Genomic DNA, 20,092 nt, shown 5'->3' with positions numbered 1-20,092 from the left:
AGTTGCACAGTGCAGTTTACTCTTATGTAAATTGTGCTGTTTACTCTTACTCAACACTCTTATGCAGTGCACTAGTCTGGCTCTCTTTTGTGCTTAATTGCATTTGGTTTGTGAAACTTTACTACTTTTTTTGGGTAGATGGCAGAGCTACAGTATCACAAGCTCTGAAATGATCTCATCTGAGAAATTATTGCAAATTATTGTTTTTTCCCCTAGTAACTTTGAGGGTTTTTTTTTTTAATGGTGAGACCATTTTACAAAGATAGTTCACTATCCAAATATTACATGGTAAATCTACCTTTATAGCTCAGTCATTAGAGCCTGAGGGTCTACTTAATCTCAGGGTCATGGGTTTGAGTCTCATAATGGGCAAACAATTCCTGCACTGCAGGGCATTGACTAGATGACCCTCATGGTCCCTTCTAACTCTGCAATTCTATGATTCTATTATTTTAATACGTCAAAAGGAGAATAGGTACTTTGGAATCCACAGTCTATTGTTTTCAAATAATTGACCAGAGAAGCAGGTGTCCTTGAACTAATAATTTACTGAAACAGAAACTCTGGATCTAATTTGGATGTACATGCAAAGGCCCATTCAAATACAGAATGTCTATCTGTACTTTTTTATTTTAAATGAGATGTGTGTTTAGATATACATTGAGATGTGCCAGAATGTGGATGGGAAAGCACAGCTAGTCATATATAGAAATATTTTTATTCATGACTAGAACTGGCTTAAGAAACATAAATTTCAGTTTGATATAGTGATTGTGTATATTGAGTGTATCTTCATGCATTTGCAAGCACAACCAACGCAGGTGTGATGGGAATATCTTACATTCTTTGGAGACAAGGTAACACTAGCTGCATTATTTTTCAAAATGTTGGTGAAGGAATTCTGCATGTGTGCAGTTATGAGAGAAGATTCAAATTGACAAACACTGTGGCAGGGCTTTGATAATGATTGTGCATGATATAACAGGTCCAAAGTGAAGCTAAAATTGAAAGGATTGTCTAGCATCACATTAAATTGCTTTAATTAGTAAGAACAGTGATTGACATTTTAGTTTTCTGGAGTATCTATGTAATATTTTCTTCTACCACAAGAATGTGGAATATACCATATTTTTCGCTCTATAAGACGCACCAGACCACAAGACGCACCTAGTTTTTGGAGGAGGAAAACAAGAAAAAAATATTCTGAATCTCAGAAGGCAGAACAGCAAGAGGGATCGCTGCGCAGTGAAAGCAGCAATCCCTCTTGCTGTTCTGGCTTCTGGGATAGCTGTGCAGGTTGAATTCGCTCCATAAGACGCACACACATTTCCCTTTACTTTTTAGGAGGGGAAAAGTGAGTCTTATAGAGCAAAAAATACGGTAATTTATATGTACTGACTATAAGAGTGATTCTGATGGATATATATATAGTAAAAGTAAATAAATGATGATGATAAAAACCTGATTTTCATAATAAATACCTACCAGGATTAAGTACTGGGCAAGTGCAGCCTCTGTTAGTCCATGATTCCGGGTACAGAATCCGCTTCCCTCGTAAAATCTTAAGCTTTGTAGATTTCAGTACTTTTTGGATCTTCACATTGACCTCAGCATGGGAGCCTTTATCATGAGCAGATAAAATCTTTGCCTTCAGCACTGAATAAAGAACATAACTTCTGTTTTCATTCTAGTACATTGGTACATACATTAATCTTAGGCACCATCCATGTGAGCACTGCAAACTGAGCCTCTTTGTACTTTCAGGGTGGGTGTAATTGTTGCTACAGCTAGTGTGATAGAGAGATGTTTCTATATATTTCATCTGATGCAAACAGAAAAGCTCTTGATTTAGTCGAAAATAAACTGTGCCAGATCCTCTACTTGATGAGCCTGTTCAGCCTTTGCCAAAGACAGGGTGCAGGGAGATGCTCAGTGACCTGATTTTTTTAGGACATACCGAGCACATACACAGCTGCTTCTTCCCATTGGAATTACTTGGAACTGCTGCTAAGCTGTCATTTTAAACTTTTTCACAAAACTACAAAACACAGCAATGGTTTCCTGTAGCCCAACTGCCTGTTCCCATTATAGGCTTAAAATACATGTATTTTGGCAAAGAGAAGTAATCAGTTTAAAATAATCTAGCCATTTAGAGTTACATAGTTTGGTTCTTAGAAATTTACAGATTAAAAAGTGCCTGGGAGTTTCTCTCTCTCCCCCCCCCCATCCCCCATAAGCCATGCATGGATGAATTTAAACTGATAGAGTCTCCCTTTGAGAACTAGTAGTCTAATTGGCATCACAAAAAGGACTTTATATTGTTGATAATTTATAGAAAAAGAGGTTTGTCTACATATTAAATGCTGGTTTTCTCCCAGGACACATATTCTAGGCAAATAGACCATTTATTAGAAGATAAAAAACATTGGAGAAATTATACATAGACAAAATATGCATGCAGCCATGCAGGTCCAATAGAAATAAATTTGCAAGGCAAAACAAGTTGTATTACCAAGCAAGCAAAGTTCCAGTTTTGCTTTAAAAAAAAAGTCTATAACTCAGGGGTCAGAAACCGTGGCACTCCAGATATTGTTGGTCTTCTGTATCCATTGTCTCTGACCATTGGCCATGCTAGTTGGAGCTGATGGAAGTTGAAATCCAACAAAATCTGGAAGGGGGTGGGTATCCCATCCCTACTATATCTAGTGCACCACTTAAATGAACCTCTAGTTTTCCTAATATAAATACCACCAAATCTCCCCATCATAGTAGCTCTGTTGACAATTACACTGATAAAGGAAACTGTTGACAGCACTAGGTAATTTGAATAATATATTTGATTTTTAACTCACCATATGTATATTTCATGCCACAGAAGATCTTGGAATTTCTTAAAACTTGGTCTTTACATTCACATTTTCCTACAGAAACACAAAAATACCTCTCTCTTTAAGCACCATTTGATGAAATATTTTAGTTACCATTATTTCATATTGTATTCACCAGAATGTCTAGATTCAGCTACTAAACTTGGAGTGAATGGGATTGCTCATGTAATTAGATACAGTATAGTTTTGGAGGACAGCACTTTTCACAGAAGACTGAATGGACAGTGGCAACAGCATGTTACTAAACATTTTAAGTACTGAATGGAAAATAATTTTTGTAGCTGCTCACTGGATCCTGGATATATCTATATCTACAGAGAGTGTGTGTGTTGTGTGTGTGTGTGTACACAGTATGGTTTATTTTTAGCTTGATGGAAAATATCAGCTGAGATTACATATCTGATATTCAAACAGTGAACCTAACCAATTATAATAAATAATTCCACGTGATCTATAGTTCATTTCAGATGTTATATGAACACATAGGAAGAATGAGATCACACACATCTGACCTCCACCTGTTCATTATAAAAACTGAAAGAGCCCCCCACCACAAAAAAAAGCTTTATACACAGAGGGCTCCCTCCTTGTGATCAGGAACCCAGGGGTCCTGATAGCATGGGAAAATAATCCACACATATGTTTAACACCTGAAAGAGACTCCTATCTTTCAGTAAAAAGTCCAAAAGTTCCTATTCTTCTTACCTGAATGTCGAAGGGCAGAGTAGCCTTGTTCATCCTCCCACCCCCATGCTGGTTCACTTTTGTTATACGGAGAATAAAAGCCAGGGATTTCATGGTACCAATCTATGTTTGCACTGCTGAAATTAAAGGAACACTGTGATATGTTTCTTACAAACTCAGTTCAATTCAAGTTTATTTGTAAACAACCCTCCACATAAAAACACCCTTGACAAACCTTAAGTATTCAGAAGCAAAATTAAAAGAAAATATTATTTTGCTAATTATCCATACTTCAAACATTTTTTCTGTTGTCAGAAAAGGGACTTACTTATCTGCAATTTATTTATAGATCTCACACAAGTTCAGAGTTTGGAAGAGATTTCTAGCAGTGCCTGGTAGAGTTTTTAGGATTATGATATAGTCACTCATAGCTAATTTCTTGCAGGAAGGGAAGTTCTGTTTTTCCCCTTCTAAACTAGTCATGTGAGGGGGAATATGGAATAACAGAACGATAGAAACAGAATTAGAAGAGACCCTGAGGATCATCTGCAACCTTAGCATTATGAGCAACATGCTCTAACCAACTGAGCTATGCCTATGCCTTTCCAATATATTTTTCTTGTTCCAATTCTTTCTTTCTTTTGTGGGAAGTGCTATGTCTCAATATCTTCAAGCTAAGAGTTAGAAAAGTGCTTGTTTCCTATTTCTGATGCATAACCCCCCCTCCCCCAGTCAGATTAGTTTAGCACTTAATCCTTTCAATCCAACTATATAATGTGTGGTTCATGTGAGGTGTTACAATAAAACCACATTTTGTTCTAGAGCAGAGATGAGGAAGATGTGGCCTTCTAGATGTTGCTGTACTTCAACTCCCATCAGCCCCAACCAGCATGGTCAGTGGGCAGGAATGATGGGAGTTCTTATCCAAAAACATGTGAAGGGTCACAGGTCCTCCATCTCTGCTCAAGAGGTTTTTCTACATCTCTAACCTTTTTATTCTATTTCAAACACGTATTTCTTGTAGATAAACTCCCTGTCCTTATGTTAGCTAGCCATTTATAGTTAGCAATATGTTTGTCCACTCACTTGTTGATGCAGTCTCCATTTAGTGGGTCACAGCTTCCTGCACAATCACATGCTCGGCAGCCATAATCGCCAAAGCCCCAGTATCCTACCATACACCTATTGCACTGAGGACCAGCCACTCCAGGTTTGCAGGGACAGTCGCCGTTGCTGGGATCACAGAAGGTGCTATTGCTAAAGGGAAGCACAGCTGATCCAACAGGGTGGCAGGAGCACACTGCAATATTAAAACATACATATGAGATGAACGTATATGGGGAGAGAGTGTATCCTAAAGGTATCATCCAGCCTTAGTATTATTCTTGTTTTACATTCAAGAGTTCAAGAAATATAAACTGCCACTGCCATTTGTAGTTTGGCCCCGCAAACAATGCAAATGTATGTTTTCTCCCTGCAGTACATTATTATAAAGGTAAAGGGAACCCTGACCATTAGGTCCAGTCATGACCGACTCTGGGGTTGCGGTGCTCATCTCGCTTTATTGGCCAAGGGAGCAGGCGTACAGCTTCTGGGTCATGTGGCCAGCATGATTAAGCTGCTTCTGGCAAACCAGAGCAGCACATGGAAACACCATTTACCTTCCCGCCAGAGCAGTACCTATTTATCTACTTGCACTTTGATGTGCTTTCGAACTGCTAGGTTGGCAGGAGCAGGGACCAAGCAACGGGAGCTCACTCGGTCGCGGGGATTCGAACCGCCGACCTTCTGACTGGCAAGTCCTAGGCTCTGTGGTTTAATCCACAACGCCACCCACGTCCCCACATTATTATAGTGTCATACACTTTTTACTACTGTGGGTTTTACAGATACATGGCAGACATATTGAAGTCTCACATGTGAAAATGCCCTGTATTGTTTCCCATACCAATCACTATGCCGTTCCTTAAAAGTGTTGAGTGGAAAATTTCACCTTTTAGCTCTCTTTTAGCTGTAAGATGCTTGCAGTAAGGTGTGCTAAAAACACATGATCTCTTGCTTATTGGATAAATTGACTTAAAACTGAATCTGAAATTCAATATAAACATGGGCCTGGAGTATTAAAAGCAGTTCTCAACTCTAAACAAATGTTAACTGCTTTTGTACAACAGCCTCAAAATTTAGAATGCAGCAAATAAGTTCTGATTACTAGAACTTTCAGTTGAGTCTTGGATAACAAGATCCAAGTGTTGCAAGCATCTATGTATGGAATACAAGTGTTTTAAATTTAATGACTGTAATCAGTTATGAACCTTTTTATCACCACCCCCGTGACATTGTAGCAGAGTCTTAAAAATTCATACAAGTTGTTAAAAATAGAAGAGGTGGCAGAATCTATGTAACCTTCAAGCAGATTGCTACAGTTACCATGTTAAATAAGAGTATGCCCTGCTTTATCTAGTACATACACACTCCTGAACAAATATTACACATTGTTCACTTTGCTTAGTGTAGTTTAAGGATTTGTGGTTTAACAGCTCCTTCATTTGCTTTGACCTTGGAGCTTTTCCATTTTCGTCGCTCCTCAGTGAGTGAGCTGGCAATATCTGCAGAATACCATTGTCTACTACTGTATATGAATAAGGTTATCAGACATGTCGTTATCAACACAAAGTATGCAAGACACAAGGCCTTTCTCTGTCGAGATTGTAATCTCTGCTTGATCCCCTCAAAGCACAAGCTTTCTGTTCAGCTGGAGCTATCCAAAACACTCCTCACACTTTACACAGCAAGTGAAAAGCTGTGACTGAACAATTTCACGCAGGAAATATCTGTCTCCTCTGTTGGCTCTATCATGTGTCACTCTGACTCCATTGTTGTGGACTTTGCACAAATGATAGCAGCTGAAGATGAAACTGGGATGGCTGCCCAGGAATGAAACTCATTATGGCTTGGAGGCAACAGCTGAGAGGAATTTGCTTTGTATCAATAGATTTTGCAAGAAAAGAAAAGAAAAAAGTAAGCTGACCAGGAAGAGGAAGTCAGAAAAGAAAACTTGAAGGATTGATTGCTGTTATGGGGAAAGCTTTTACCATTTCTATAGATTGTATGCAAAATGCTTTACAATACTTATTCGTCCTCCCCCAAACCCTTTTATTTCTTGTATTTTAAGAGATGCAGCTGAGACTGGAAGGCAGTTGTTGTTATTGTTACTGTTATTATATTAGTAGTTTTTATTTATTTTTTATTTATTTAAATTTGTATACCACCCTTCATCTGTAGATCTCAGGGTGGTTCACAGCATTAAAATATGAGATAAAAACACAAAATACATAATAAATACAAGAACAAAAACAAAACAATCCCCCCACCTGCTCCCACAAGCACATTTTAAAAAGAAACACAGAAGTAGTTCCAACATTCTTTGGCAACTTCCATGATCACATTCACAGCAACATTTTGTGCCAGCTGCTGCAATCAAGGAAAACTGCTGCCATCCAGTGTATCAACATATTGTTCCAGAGTGTACTTGCCTGGGAAGATTTGTGTTGCTTGAAAAACAGTTTTTTCTGGCCTGAAATAGTCCTCCCCCCACCCCCGGTGATTCTGACAGTCCATAGGTAATCTGGGATTTGAGTGTCATCACTGTCAATCCAAATAAAATATTCTCTGTAGGCAACGTTTTACTCAGTAAAATGAGACTGAGGTGTTAGTGGACCTAATGGGTGAAGAATTCCAATCGTGTATTTTTACATATTTAGCGTAAGGGAAAAGATATTAGACAATGCTATTCCTCTCCTCTGTTCTACTGTTCATTGGCAAAAATCTTCTCTCTAGGCCAGGAGACTACCCTTTTAAGCACCTCCAATCTTCAGGAAGTTGTGGAACCTGGGAGGGTAGTCAGGGTCAAGGGAAATAAAAGGAACTCTAGACTTTATAGGAGCAAACTGTCTGCTTCAAGCTGTCCTAAGTCCTGGTATTCACTCAAGTGTCCACTGTCCCTTGCAGCCTCCTGCTTAAGGTCAAGTTAGGATTTCCTGCTGCATCTTCTGCCATGATTTGAACACTGCATCTACAACTACAGTTGCCACAACTGGCATTTCCCTGAATGCCAGAAATAGGGGTGATCAAATTGCAAAGGTACGCTAGTAGTATGGACAATTTATTTAATAAAATAGCTTGTATTCTGCAGAAACTTCTTTACATTTTGACTAAAAAAAGACTGTGTTCAGGATGGCTAACCATTGTTATAGATATTGTTGTTACCAGTCTTGAGCACTTTGTTTTTTAAAGTCAAAATGCAGAATATAAACTAACAACATCTACAACAATTGTTAGCCATCTTGAACATGGTCTTTTTTTAGTCAAAATGTAGAAGGAGGAGTTTCAGCAGGTGTAGATTTTCTCATTTCCACATTACAAGCTGGACCTTCCAAAACTCCCTTTATAACAAAAACAAAAGGTGAAGCTTTGTTGTTGCTGTTCATATTATTAGTAATTATAATACATCTACTTTGTAGAAGAGAATACTCTATTTATATGCTTCTTTAATCACTGTCATGGACAAGAATCCAGATAATAATAATAATAATAATAATAATAATAATAATAATATTTATACCCCGCCCATCAGATGTACATGAATAAAACCAACCAACCAACAGAAACCACTGGCTTATCACTGGCTTTTAAAAAATCCCCATATATTGGAAGTTTGCTTGAATGTTCCTATCACAGCTACTTTTAGCTCCATCACCATTATTCTAAAGTACATATGGTAATGAATAGTAACTGGTGGAACTCCACAGCAAGCTCCTTGACCGGTAAACTGGCATTAGTTAGATATACTGCATAATGAAATATTTGAGGATTGTAGTTCCTTCATTTACAAATGTGAGGATACCAAACTTTTTTTTTAACCTTGGCATGAGAATGAGCAACAGAAAGATCTAGTATTTAAATATTCATAATATTGATAAATTCATATTAGCTTACATTTACAGGCATCTGGGGCAGAAAAGGGTCTTCTGAGGTCTCGGTAGTAGCCTGGTTTGCAACGCTGGCAGTGCTGCCCTTCTGTATTGTGTTGACAGTTATCACACACCCCACCACTTTGGTTTCTTGATGCCAGCCATGCGTCCAAGTCAAAGTGGCAAGAGTCAGAATGCCCATTGCACTTACAGGCTGAAACACAGCCAAGATAAGCAAAAAGACAAATTAAGGATGCTCTTTTAAAAAGAATGCAGAAAAAACCCTTACACATAATGAGAGCTGATTAATAATAAAATGAAATGTATATGTCAGCCTGAAGATGTTTCCAATATCTGCAAATTATCAGTGTTTAGTTACTCTAATGTACCAATTTAGAGGGAATCTGCTGCAAGTTACCGCAGGCCTTCCATAATGATGTTTTTGGTAGAATATGAAAATATCATAGAATCATAGAATCATAGAGTTGGAAGAGACCACAAGGGCCATCAAGTCCAACCCCCTGCCAAGCAGGAAACACCATCAGAGCACTCCTGACATATGTTTGTCAAGCCTCTGCTTAAAGACCTCCAAAGAAGGAGACTCCACCACACTCCTTGGCAGCAAATTCCACTGTCGAACAGCTCTTACTGTCAGGAAGTTCTTCCTAATGTTTAGGTGGAATCTTCTTTCTTGTAGTTTGGAACCATTGCTCCGTGTCCGCTTCTCTGGAGCAGCAGGAAACAACCTTTCTCCCTCCTCTATGTGACATCTTTTTATATATTTGAACATGGCTATCATATCACTCCTTAACCTCCTCTTCTCCAGGCTAAACATGCCCAGCTCCCTTAGCCGTTCCTCATAAGGCATCGTTTCCAGGCCTTTGACCATTTTGGTTGCCCTCCTCTGGACACATTCCAGTTTGTCAGTGTCCTTCTTGAACTGTGGTGCCCAGAACTGGACACAGTACTCCAGGTGAGGTCTGACCAGAGCAGAATACAGTGGCACTATTACTTCCCTTGATCTAGATGCTATACTCCTATTGATGCAGCCCAGAATTGCATTGGCTTTTTTAGCTGCTGCGTCACACTGTTGGCTCATGTCAAGTTTGTGGTCAACCAAGACTCCTAGATCTGGCTCTCAAGCCAGGTGGCTCTCAAGCCAGGTGTCACCCATCTTGTATTTGTGCCTCTCATTTTTTTTGCCCAAGTGCAATACTTTATATTTCTCCCTGTTAAAATTCATCTTGTTTGTTTTGGCCCAGTTCTCTAATCTGTCAAGGTCGTTTTGAAGTGTGATCCTGTCCTCTGGGGTGTTAGCCACCCCTCCCAGTTTGGTGTCATCTGCAAATTTGATCAGGATGCCCTTGAGTCCATCATCCAAGTCGTTGATAAAGATGTTGAATAAGACCGGGCCCAAGACAGAACCCTGTGGCACCCCACTAGTCACTCTTCTCCAGGATGAAGAGTAACCATTGATGAGCACCCTTTGGGTTCGGTCAGTCAGCCAGTTACAAATCTACTGAGTGGTAGCATAGTCAAGTCCGCATTTTACCAGCTTCTTTACAAGAATATCATGGGGCACCTTGTCAAATGCCTTGCTGAAATCAAGGTAAGCTACATCCTATATCAAATCAAATATTTTGAAGACCAAATCAGATTATCCTACGACAGATACGCAAATCCAGTATAATTATTGCTGCTTCTGTATCTTCTGTATTGTAAATTAAAACTTTAAAATATTTAGTGTTTCAGTGTCTAGTATAATTTATTTAGGTGCTCCAAGAAAATCTGAATAGCTCAAAATTGGAGAATTGAAGGGGGCCAAACAAATGTCACCTTCTTGGTAAAATGAATGAACATCTTAGTAAACTAAGGTGTTACCAATGTTTTAAAATGTTGTGGATAGTGGCAATGGTTTTGGCTTTCTAATTTGTTTACCCAGGGTCATTTCTGCATATCCTGATAGCCCAGAAGCACTGCCATTAACTTGTTACTTACATCTGCATTCATTTGGAGTTCCTGTTCTGCCATTTGCCGCTCGCCATGGCTGGTCATTGTAGAGAGAAGCGCAATGTTGACAATGCGTTCCTGCAGTATTGTGTTTGCACATGCACCTTCCATGGACCTAACAAAGGGGAAACAAACTGTGACAACTATGACTGTAGTGGCATTTCTAGAGATAACATGCAGGTGCACCTACAGCATTATGAAATCACTGTTGGAAATGTGTCTGCCCGCTAACTGCTTGCTAACTGAATAGAAAATTGTTCTTTTCAGTTGAACCTGATTGCTTGCTCGCATGGAATTATTCCAGCATTACAGCAGTATCACAACACTTGCACTGAATAGGGGTCCTGTTCAGAATATTTGAAACGATATACTGAATGCATGGAGTGAGGAGGAAGAACCACTGCAATGTACCTTGTATCAAGCCTACACACAGCATCCTTGTGCAGAGACAGGGTCCCAGTTTTCATGGCTATATACTTGTAGGTTTATGCAACAAATCCCAAGGATTCAAGTGCATAATCAATGCTCATTAAGATTGGCAAGAAGTTGTTTTAGAAGCAAATAAGGAAATATTAAGGAGGGTTTGAGGAACAGCAAAGCAGCTGTAGTCTCCTCCTCGGGAGCCAACTATCTCTCGGTCTTAGCTCCGCATTCACAATACAAGGATACTTGTTTGCCTTCCAGGGCTGTTGTAAGTTTTATGGAGATGATGTATATGAAACACTCTGAACATTTGAAATGTGCTATAAAAGTGCTAACCATTAATCATGGTAATAGCAGTATGCACCTATTATGCCTTCCCCTAGTTATTGGATAACCTGTACATTTATTTTATAAATTGTACTGAACCCCTTCCCATATCCACTTTGTGTTTTATGACAGCTTTAGAATTCTCCCCCCCAAAACAGTCCTCACATATATATTGCTATTGTGCTGTACTAAAATGCCATTGCTTAATTGCCGTAGGCCCCTCTTGATTAAACACTAGTGAGCAGCTTCCTTTTGATGTCAAAAATTAGATTTGAAATTTGGATTAATGTTAGAGAATTTCTTCCACATCTTTTTACTCTATTTTATTCACAATGAGTTATTTCTTTGTGGTAAATTACCCCATTAGATTTTCCTATTGGAATATGGGTGATTCAGGGAGAGTAAACAGTGTAGGCAAGATAGCTTATCATTTGCTCATTGGTATGGCATACATGAGGGACACGGGTGGCGCTGTGGGTTAAACCACAGAGCCTAGGACTTGCCGATCAGAAGGTCGGCGGTTCAAATCCCCATGACAGGGTGAACTCCCATTGCTCGGTCCCTGCTCCTGCCCACCTAGCAGTTCGAAAGCACGTCAAAGTGCAAGTAAATAAATAGATACTGCTCCGGCGGGAAGGTAAACGGCATCTCCGTGCGCTGCTCTGGTTTGCCAGAAGCGGCTTAGTCATGCTGGCCACATGACCCGGAAGCTGTACGCCGGCTCCCTCGGCCACTAAAGCGAGATGAGCGCTGGTCATGACTGGACCTAATGGTCAGGGGGCCCTTTACCTTTACCTTTATAGCATACATAGCAAAAATATAAACATCTAAGTAGCTCTGCACTGAACTTCTTGATCTGTACTTGACAACCAGAAAATACAGCTCTTATCAAGAAATTATTGGTAGCTAAATAGCATTAAAAGTTCATAAGAGAGAGAAAGAGAGACTCTTGTCACAGTTACAGATAGGCTGCTGCTCAGAATACCCTTCTGAGTGACTTTGCTCCCATTATATTTACAGGGCGTTTTAAAGACTCTTTGAGCTTGTTTGTCCAGACGAAGTTGCTGGCGAGAGATGATGTGAAGTTCTTTATAATGTGGAATGTTTTGGGTCTCATGGCACACCATATTTAGCCTTCAGAAGGAATTTCCCCAGGTCAAACTGGGCAATAATCCTAGTAATTTCTGACTTCCCCTGCAGCATCGGAATTGGATAAGTTCCTTGAAGCTATTTGTTCTGCCAACACCCTCTTTCTGCTTGAGATTTATTATATAAAAGGGTCCTTGAGGAGTGGTAGATGGATAGTTGTTTGATCCTTCTTAGCTGTATGATTCTATTATCACAGTTGGAGTGTTTTGGCTCCTCTTAAATAAAAATATGGACTGAGTCATAAACGGGCACTGTAGAAAAGCTAGTGATGAGCAAGGAATGTCAAGAGGGAACTGGTGTTGCTTTTCATCCTACTCAGAATATAACAGTCTCTGATTGAGAAGGTTGCAGAAGGATAGAATGTTATTAGTGTTATAGCTCCAGATACAGGCCTAAATATTCAAGCTGATGAAGAATGAACCAGAGAAAGGAAACTCTTTACGTTGAATCAAACAATCCATTCCTGGCAATGGAAGAGTGGGGAAAGTAACCATCCAGGAATATTTTTATGGAAATTGCTATCTAACTTCATAACAGGCAAAAAAAAAGGACCATGGTATATGCTTAAAGCAGGTGCCATGTTTGCTTAGAGCTCCATGGAAAAAAATATCTACCACAGCCTGCATAAGTTTGCTTATTAGTAGCAGGCCAACTAATCAGGACAGCTGTAGGTAATACTACAAGCTATTTGGGAAAGAGACCAGTGTCATATAACTTCATCATAGAAATTTAAAAGTCCAGGTTTGTAAAAGGAACGAAATACATTGACAGGTATTTCTCCAGTCAAAAATTGCCACATGGTGCTTCAAACCTAATAGTAGGTTGTAAGAATTGCATGACTGGGCAGCCAGCATGACACAAAGTATGAAATGGAAGTCCTGGGAGGGTGGTGAAACAAATACTCATGGATGGTATATATGTAAATCAGGTATTTGTAATTAAAATGTATTTTTTTTACACACAAGAAAGTTGGTTGTAAAAAGCAGACCAGCAACTTGTCACACACATGGCACTGGCCATGTAAAAACAAGAACACACCAAACACATCCTTTCTGGCTCCCATATGTCCCAATTTGATAATCAGGATATATATTCATATTTCTGTCACTGGGGTTGCCATCCTTTACCAATTTCCCTGAAAGTTAGCCCCACTGAACTCAGTCAGTATGACTTCTGGAGTAGACATATATAGGATTGCACAGTCATGAACAAATAATGAGAAAGCAGATTTTGAGAATAAAAAAGATCTAAAGAAGTTGGGGAAGTTAAATCAATAAGAAACAGCTGCTGCTGCTGCCGCCACCACAAAGAATATAATTCTGCACTAGAATGATCATATGCGTGGCTCCAGTTTGATTTGCAGCCAGCCACGATGCATTTGTGACGACTAAACCAGAATGTAAACATTTTCCAGCAATTTCCATTTACCCCTGTACTATTCATTTTGAATCTTTATGAGGCATAGCTAAATGACACATTTCCCAGGATGTTTCACTGTTTTGTGAATTGACACAAGTGAGTTCATTTAACCAGAGTTCTTTTTTTCACGCTATATTTCATTCTGTCATTAGCCCTTTTCATTTTACTCCACTTCCAGACTGCTTTCTTTCTTAGCTTGACAGCTCTCTGGTAATGTCACTCATTATACTGTGCAAGGCAAACAGTGTTACAAAAGTTGACTTGTGTAAGATAAATTAGTGACTGATTTTCACACATGAAGACAGTTGCTAGGGCATGTTTCCTCCCATTGCCTTTTTGTTCCTCAATTAATATATTCAATTACTTCTTTTCAAATTGTCTGGGTTTTTAGAAAATACTTCATGACTTATGTTCCTGAATGTACTATACTGAGAAAGAAGCAACTAACAGCTCTTGTGCACTAGAAGACTCCCCCCGAAACTTCCCTTTTGATTAGTATTGTTTATATTGCATAATGATTTGAGTTCTACACTACTATTGCAGCTTTATTATGGTAGATGTTATAGGGTTTTTTACTGAGACAATGTAAATCTTCACACAAGGGACAATATCGAAAGGATAAAAGGGGAATTAGTCTTTAGAAAATTGTTTTTAAATTGTAGCTGTTATATTAGCTTTTTTCCACCAAAATAAACAGGAAAGTGCTACTGAGGGTAAAAAAATTACCACAAGGAGAGTATATAAAATAAAGGTAGCTTTGGATTTTTAGTAAAATATATGTTGACTAAAACATGTTCATATATTCTCATATTGACCCTACTCTACAAATTTTTATATATTTTGGAGAATATTTTGAATTATGTTTGTTTAATTTATTTTTATTTTTAAAAAATTATATAGCACTTGATTGTAGGGGGAAAATCCATTTCTAAGCAGTTTACAACAAAATAAAATGAAACATTAAAATTATTGATGAAAAAAGGCCAAAAAAATGTTTTGAAATACTCAAAGGACATGCAGTTTCTACGTGTGTATGTGTCTGATAGGCTTGCCTAAACAAAGATGATTTAAGCAGGTACCAAAAGGAATACAGCACAGTGATATCACTGCCAGATATCAATAGGCAGAGTTTTAAAGCATAGGTGCTGCCACACTAAAAGTTCAGAACAAGTATTAAGGGACACCTGTAGTAGTGCCAGTTCTACTGGTTGACTAGGCATATATGGGGTAAGGTGATTTCGCAAGGCACCTGTCGCAATACCAAAAAGCTAAATTGATCAATGTGGGTGCCTAAATGGAAATATTTTATAATTATATCTTGTAAATAACACACAACTGCCATTACACTTCTCCCTGTGTCCTATTAGTATTACTTGAGCACTATGCAGGCTACATTCACTGTACTACCAGTAGTTTTAAATTGCAATGCACTGGCCTTGCTTTTGATTTGATTTGCTAGATTGTTAAGTCTTGCCACACTATGTTTTTGTTTATCCCTCTTTGTTATCATTCTGCTACAACTCTTGCAGAACAAGTACGTGAGAGAAATATAAACCAGGACAATTTATGTTACATACACAGCAGTCTTGGGGATTGCCAGCTGAAATGATCTAGTCTATGTAGCTAGTTCGAAAAATTTTCCACCAGGGAAACATTTTATGAAAACTAAAGGTTTCGCTGTTTGTTAGATTTGCAAGCATTCATATTTGTGAATGCTTGTTGTAATATGTTTGTTTTTCACATTGGGAAATAAAGCAGATCTCAGATTAGGTGCTTTCCAACATAGATCAGATTGGGTGCCAAATCATATCACCAATACAGGTATAATTTAGGCCTTGTCCTTGAAAACAGCTTATCTATCAGTTTCTCCCTCACCTCTGCTGAATCCTGCAACTTATTGCTTCTTTTCAAAGGTCTATTTCAGATTCTACATCCCAGTGAAATCAAAACTTGTGAGATGGGTGGTATACAGCACATGCACTAATCAGGTTATATAAAGACGGTACATAGAAGCAAGCTTGTATCAGAGCTGCGTTGGACTGCCAAAATATACGTACTGTTAGCTTCTTTTCAAATTGTGAGCCAACATTATAATTTAGATCATGTAAATATTCACAGCTTAATTCAAAATTAAAGTAGCCTAGACTTTTGTCTAATTTAGGTAACTTGAGCTCCCGTCTTTTGGTCCCAGCTCCTGCCCACCTAGCAGTTCGAAAGCACCCCTAAGTGCAAGTAGATAAATAGGTACCACTTTATAGCGGGAAGGTAAACGGCGTTTCCGTGTGCTGCGCTGGTGCTGGCTCGCCAGTTGCAGCTTCGTCACGCTGGCCACGTGACCTGGAAGTGTCTCCGGACAGCACTGGACCTCTTAAGTAAGATGGGCGCACAACCCTAGAGTCGGACACTGGCCCGTACGGGCAGGGGTACCTTTACCTTTACCTAGATATTCCTTAAGTATAGGAAGGTCATAATATATTGTCTGTTCCCATTCTGACTTTCAGGAGACATTCTTGTCTTCAGGATATTAATTCCCCATGCAACTGACACCAAGCTCAGCAATACACCTTATTTTCGGAACATTGATCTCTATACTTGAGACTTTGTGCAAGGTTTATCTCAACATAAACTTACCACATGGAAGACTCCTGCTGCTTTAACAGGCTTAAATCCTTTGATGGGCACACAGTGATCTGCATGACCATTACAAAAGCAGCTTCCTTTTACAATAAAATCATAGATTGCATAGTAGGTTAGTTCTGGAGGTTTTGCATTCATGTCATTGCTTTGGCAAGGGCAGGATTGTTGCTTAAGCAGCTGCACGCGGAGATTAGTGATCTTCAACTGTGCCTGAGCTTCAGGACTGTAAGGATCATCAGCAGAATTGGGTGGTGACAGAGCTCGGTATATAACCTGGAAATAATACACAAGACAGAGTAAGTGAATAATAAAGAGAGGTGCCAATTGGGAGTCTTAAAAATGGAATAATAATAATAATAATAATAATAATAATAATAATAATAAAATTTATTATGTATACCCCACCCATCTGGCTGGGTTTCCCCAGCCACTCTGGGCAGCTTCCAACAGAATATTAAATAATCTATATAAGGCTACTGGCATCACTTATCAATTGACCATCTGTTATGGATGCTTTAGTTGAGATTTCTGCGTTGCAGGGGGTTAGACTTGATGACCCTCAGGGTCCCTTCCAACTTTACAATTCTATGAAACTACATCAAGCTCTGGGAGGTTTCCTGGAATTTAACTGACTGAAAAATATATGACTTGACCTCTGGAATTGGCAATGTAAAGATTTTAGAACCTGATTACCCCCAAGGAAAGGCTGCTAGGGCTGTGGAAACACCTGTGAATGAAACAAGGGGTAAACTGTGTCATCAGACTCCAGCTGTATGCTATCCTGTCTATGACACTGTGGAGTATAATTTCATCACAGAGCAAACGTTTCATTAGTGATGACTCCGCTGTGCAATATTGACAGGTTTGCCTTTTGTTATTTTCTTGTTCTTTGGGCATATTATAAAACCATAGGGCTGTAGATCAGACAAAAGATAAATCAGTCACCCATTTTAATGTTCTACTAAGCAGTACAGTGCAGATGAGTCTTGAGGTGGTTTTAGTTACTTAAAATATGCTCCAACTATACTACGTAGTTCATTTGACACCTGGCAGTGAAGCTTCAGTGAGATGTCACATCCAGCTGGATATACATATAGTCTGTACTAAACTTTGCAACACATCTTGCTTTTGAAACATGGAAATGTATTAAAAAGGTCACTCCAAAGCAGTTCTGAAAGTGATAATCACAGAGGTAATTTAGGAAAGGGGGAAAGTGGCAAAAAAGCATTCAGCAAATATATTTGCTTCTTATTTTCAGTATGCACAGCTAACATATTTGGGGCAGGGAGGAGTCAAAATCATTTATACTCTCTTTTTAAAGTAGGAGATGTGACTTGTACAGAGCTTTGATAATCTTTTGCCAAAAGCCTTTCCTTTCTTTAAGGGTAATGAATTAGTTATTTGAGTATTTGATTCCACCACCTCACTGGACTGTCATTTTTGCATCTTCTGGCTGCCACTGATTCCAGGACCATCATGTCTAAACCGCCTGTACTTTTTAGCCAAGCTTTTCTCATGGCCAAGATCTTTCTTCCTTCCAGAACTTCCAGACTTCACTTAGATATTGGGACAGTCAGGCTAAGGAGGAGTTATAAGGGAACAGAAAAAGTTTTAGAGCATTTACATTTCTGAACTGAATGGAAGCAGTCTGCTTTGTGAACCTTGTCAGCATGCCAAAAGTGGCAGCAGCCAATGGGGCAGAGACAACTGCAACTGGATGTTTTGGTGCCTGTGAGTAAGGCATTAGAAAACATGCAAAATAAAAAATCCTCATTGGATGCATAACTACGTGGTATTCTGTCCATCAAGTATCTATCTGTACATAAATGAAATTGGATACACATTCTACTGATTGTCAGTATAATGACCTCCCTTTAAAGGACCATTAAAACTGAAATGGGGAAAGTTAGGCTGGGAAAGGCAGTGAGAGAACAGAGCACATGAGCTGTGTTTGCCTTGAGTGTTGAGTCTTTGATGGAGGATCTAAATAATTAGTAACACATTTCAAAAGGCTTTTGTTTCCCTTTCTATAACATGCCAAACCTTTTAAACATATCCAGGAATAAGGCTGTATCAGGCAGGTATGAACACAAACTCAAAGAATCCCAGCACCACAACTTGTGTACATCTGTAGGTTCTTCTATTTATTCAAAATTTAAGTGCCGTACAGCCCTGACCACAATGACTTTTTAGCAGTTTGTGAACATGAGATGCCTTCAGATATGAAAGAAAAATGCTTGGATGCAATCCAAGTTCTAGACATTCATTTCCTTTTCAGTGGATGATGGAAAATGCAGGCTGAGAAAAGTGCAATAAAAAGTAGCACCCTAGCTTCCTTTGATTAAAAATAAACTAAAATGGTATCTTAGATTTCTTTGTTATTTCTGGTTTTGATCAAATTTTCAGGGAAGAGAATGTTGAGAAAAGAAATAATTCATTTTGAACATACCAGTGCATTTTTAAAATGTTGGCCTGTCCGCAGATTATATATATTGTGCTTGACATTTACTGTTAAAGGCCAAACAGCACTTGCTGAATAATAACTAGCACTTTTCAAACCTAAAAATATGCAGAATGAAGTAAACTAGTAAAACAAATTGGCTGGAGTTGTAAGTTTTATACACTCATAGTCCATAGAACCAAAAATGTGTACAGGTATGTTCATGAAGCCCTTGGCTGTTCCTTATTGGTTTTTGAGGACAATAAAGTACAACTGAATAATGAGTTAGGAATGCTCAGGTCAGATATTGTGGACAAAAGGAGGGACCACAACAATAATAAAGTCCTTTAGTTCTAGGTCTGGGAACCGGCTATCTAAAGTAGTAGTCCCACTAGGGCATCCATCTCTTCCAAATTGGTCTGTGGCTCATGTGCATATGTATGTCCATTCATTTTTATTTCATTAAAACAGACCATGGTCTAGTACACTGTTTCATTCTTATTTCCACTCTAGTTTCCTGGGCTTTGTTTCAATTTTGTACATGGATAAGGAATATAGTTTACTTCTGACCTCAGTTGGAGCTTTGAACAATCCAGCAAAAACTGGGCAAAAAGTTCACAGTACACATACCTTAAAGACCACCTACTTGCCACAGCCACACACATTCCTCTTTTCTCTGCACCCAACTCTACCCATTAATTGCACAGTTTTCCTATAGAAAGTACCCACAATGGCGATGAGCTTTTAACCTTTATTATTCTTATATGAAAAGCTCAAGTGGGAGATTTTATTGGGCCAACTAAGCTTTGTTTATAGTGGGATGTAAAAGTTAAAAGCAATCACTTTCCCAGTAACTGTTATGGAAATCTGCAGCTGGCAATTGCATTGATTTGTAGAAATTGTGATTGGGAAGGGGGTAAAACATATGTGCCCAAGGGGAGAATTTCCATAATGTAAAAGCTGCAACAGTGGCTGATGCTTTCAACTTTTTTCCAAGAAACTGAACTGGTAGCAATAAAAATATATTATATGTATTAAGAACCAGACTGGTTAAATGTTTTAAAGTAAAATATACATCTCACATTAAGTGAATAACTGGGACCTGTCAAAGCTATGCACTTCTACTTCAAAGGGTGTTCTGCCAC

The 20,092-nt window shown here is 38.8% G+C and overlaps 1 protein-coding gene and 1 long non-coding RNA gene across 3 annotated transcripts in view; one reads left to right on the top strand and one right to left on the bottom strand.

The window, feature by feature from the left end:
• Positions 1-20,092, top strand: part of LOC309351022 — a 79,139-nt gene that overhangs the window by 29,640 nt on the left and 29,407 nt on the right. The window lies entirely within an intron of this gene.
• Positions 1-20,092, bottom strand: part of NTN4 (netrin 4) — a 40,543-nt gene that overhangs the window by 2,873 nt on the left and 17,578 nt on the right. Inside the window, exons 3-9 of one of the 2 annotated variants that reach the window (XM_081878258.1) lie at positions 16,502-16,780; positions 10,541-10,667; positions 8,568-8,756; positions 4,659-4,872; positions 3,594-3,709; positions 2,853-2,921; positions 1,486-1,656 (exon numbers count right to left, since the gene is read on the bottom strand). In XM_081878258.1, coding sequence (XP_081734384.1) covers positions 1,486-1,656; positions 2,853-2,921; positions 3,594-3,709; positions 4,659-4,872; positions 8,568-8,756; positions 10,541-10,667; positions 16,502-16,780 — 1,165 coding nt within the window. The remainder of the gene's footprint in view (positions 1-1,485; positions 1,657-2,852; positions 2,922-3,593; positions 3,710-4,658; positions 4,873-8,567; positions 8,757-10,540; positions 10,668-16,501; positions 16,781-20,092) is intronic. The other variant, XM_081878259.1, reaches the window with a different exon arrangement.

Source organism: Podarcis erhardii (assembly GCF_964252035.2).
Source record: "Podarcis erhardii genome assembly, chromosome: 10".
NCBI lineage: Eukaryota > Metazoa > Chordata > Lepidosauria > Squamata > Lacertidae > Podarcis > Podarcis erhardii.
This window is presented reverse-complemented; position numbering and strand designations above follow the sequence as displayed.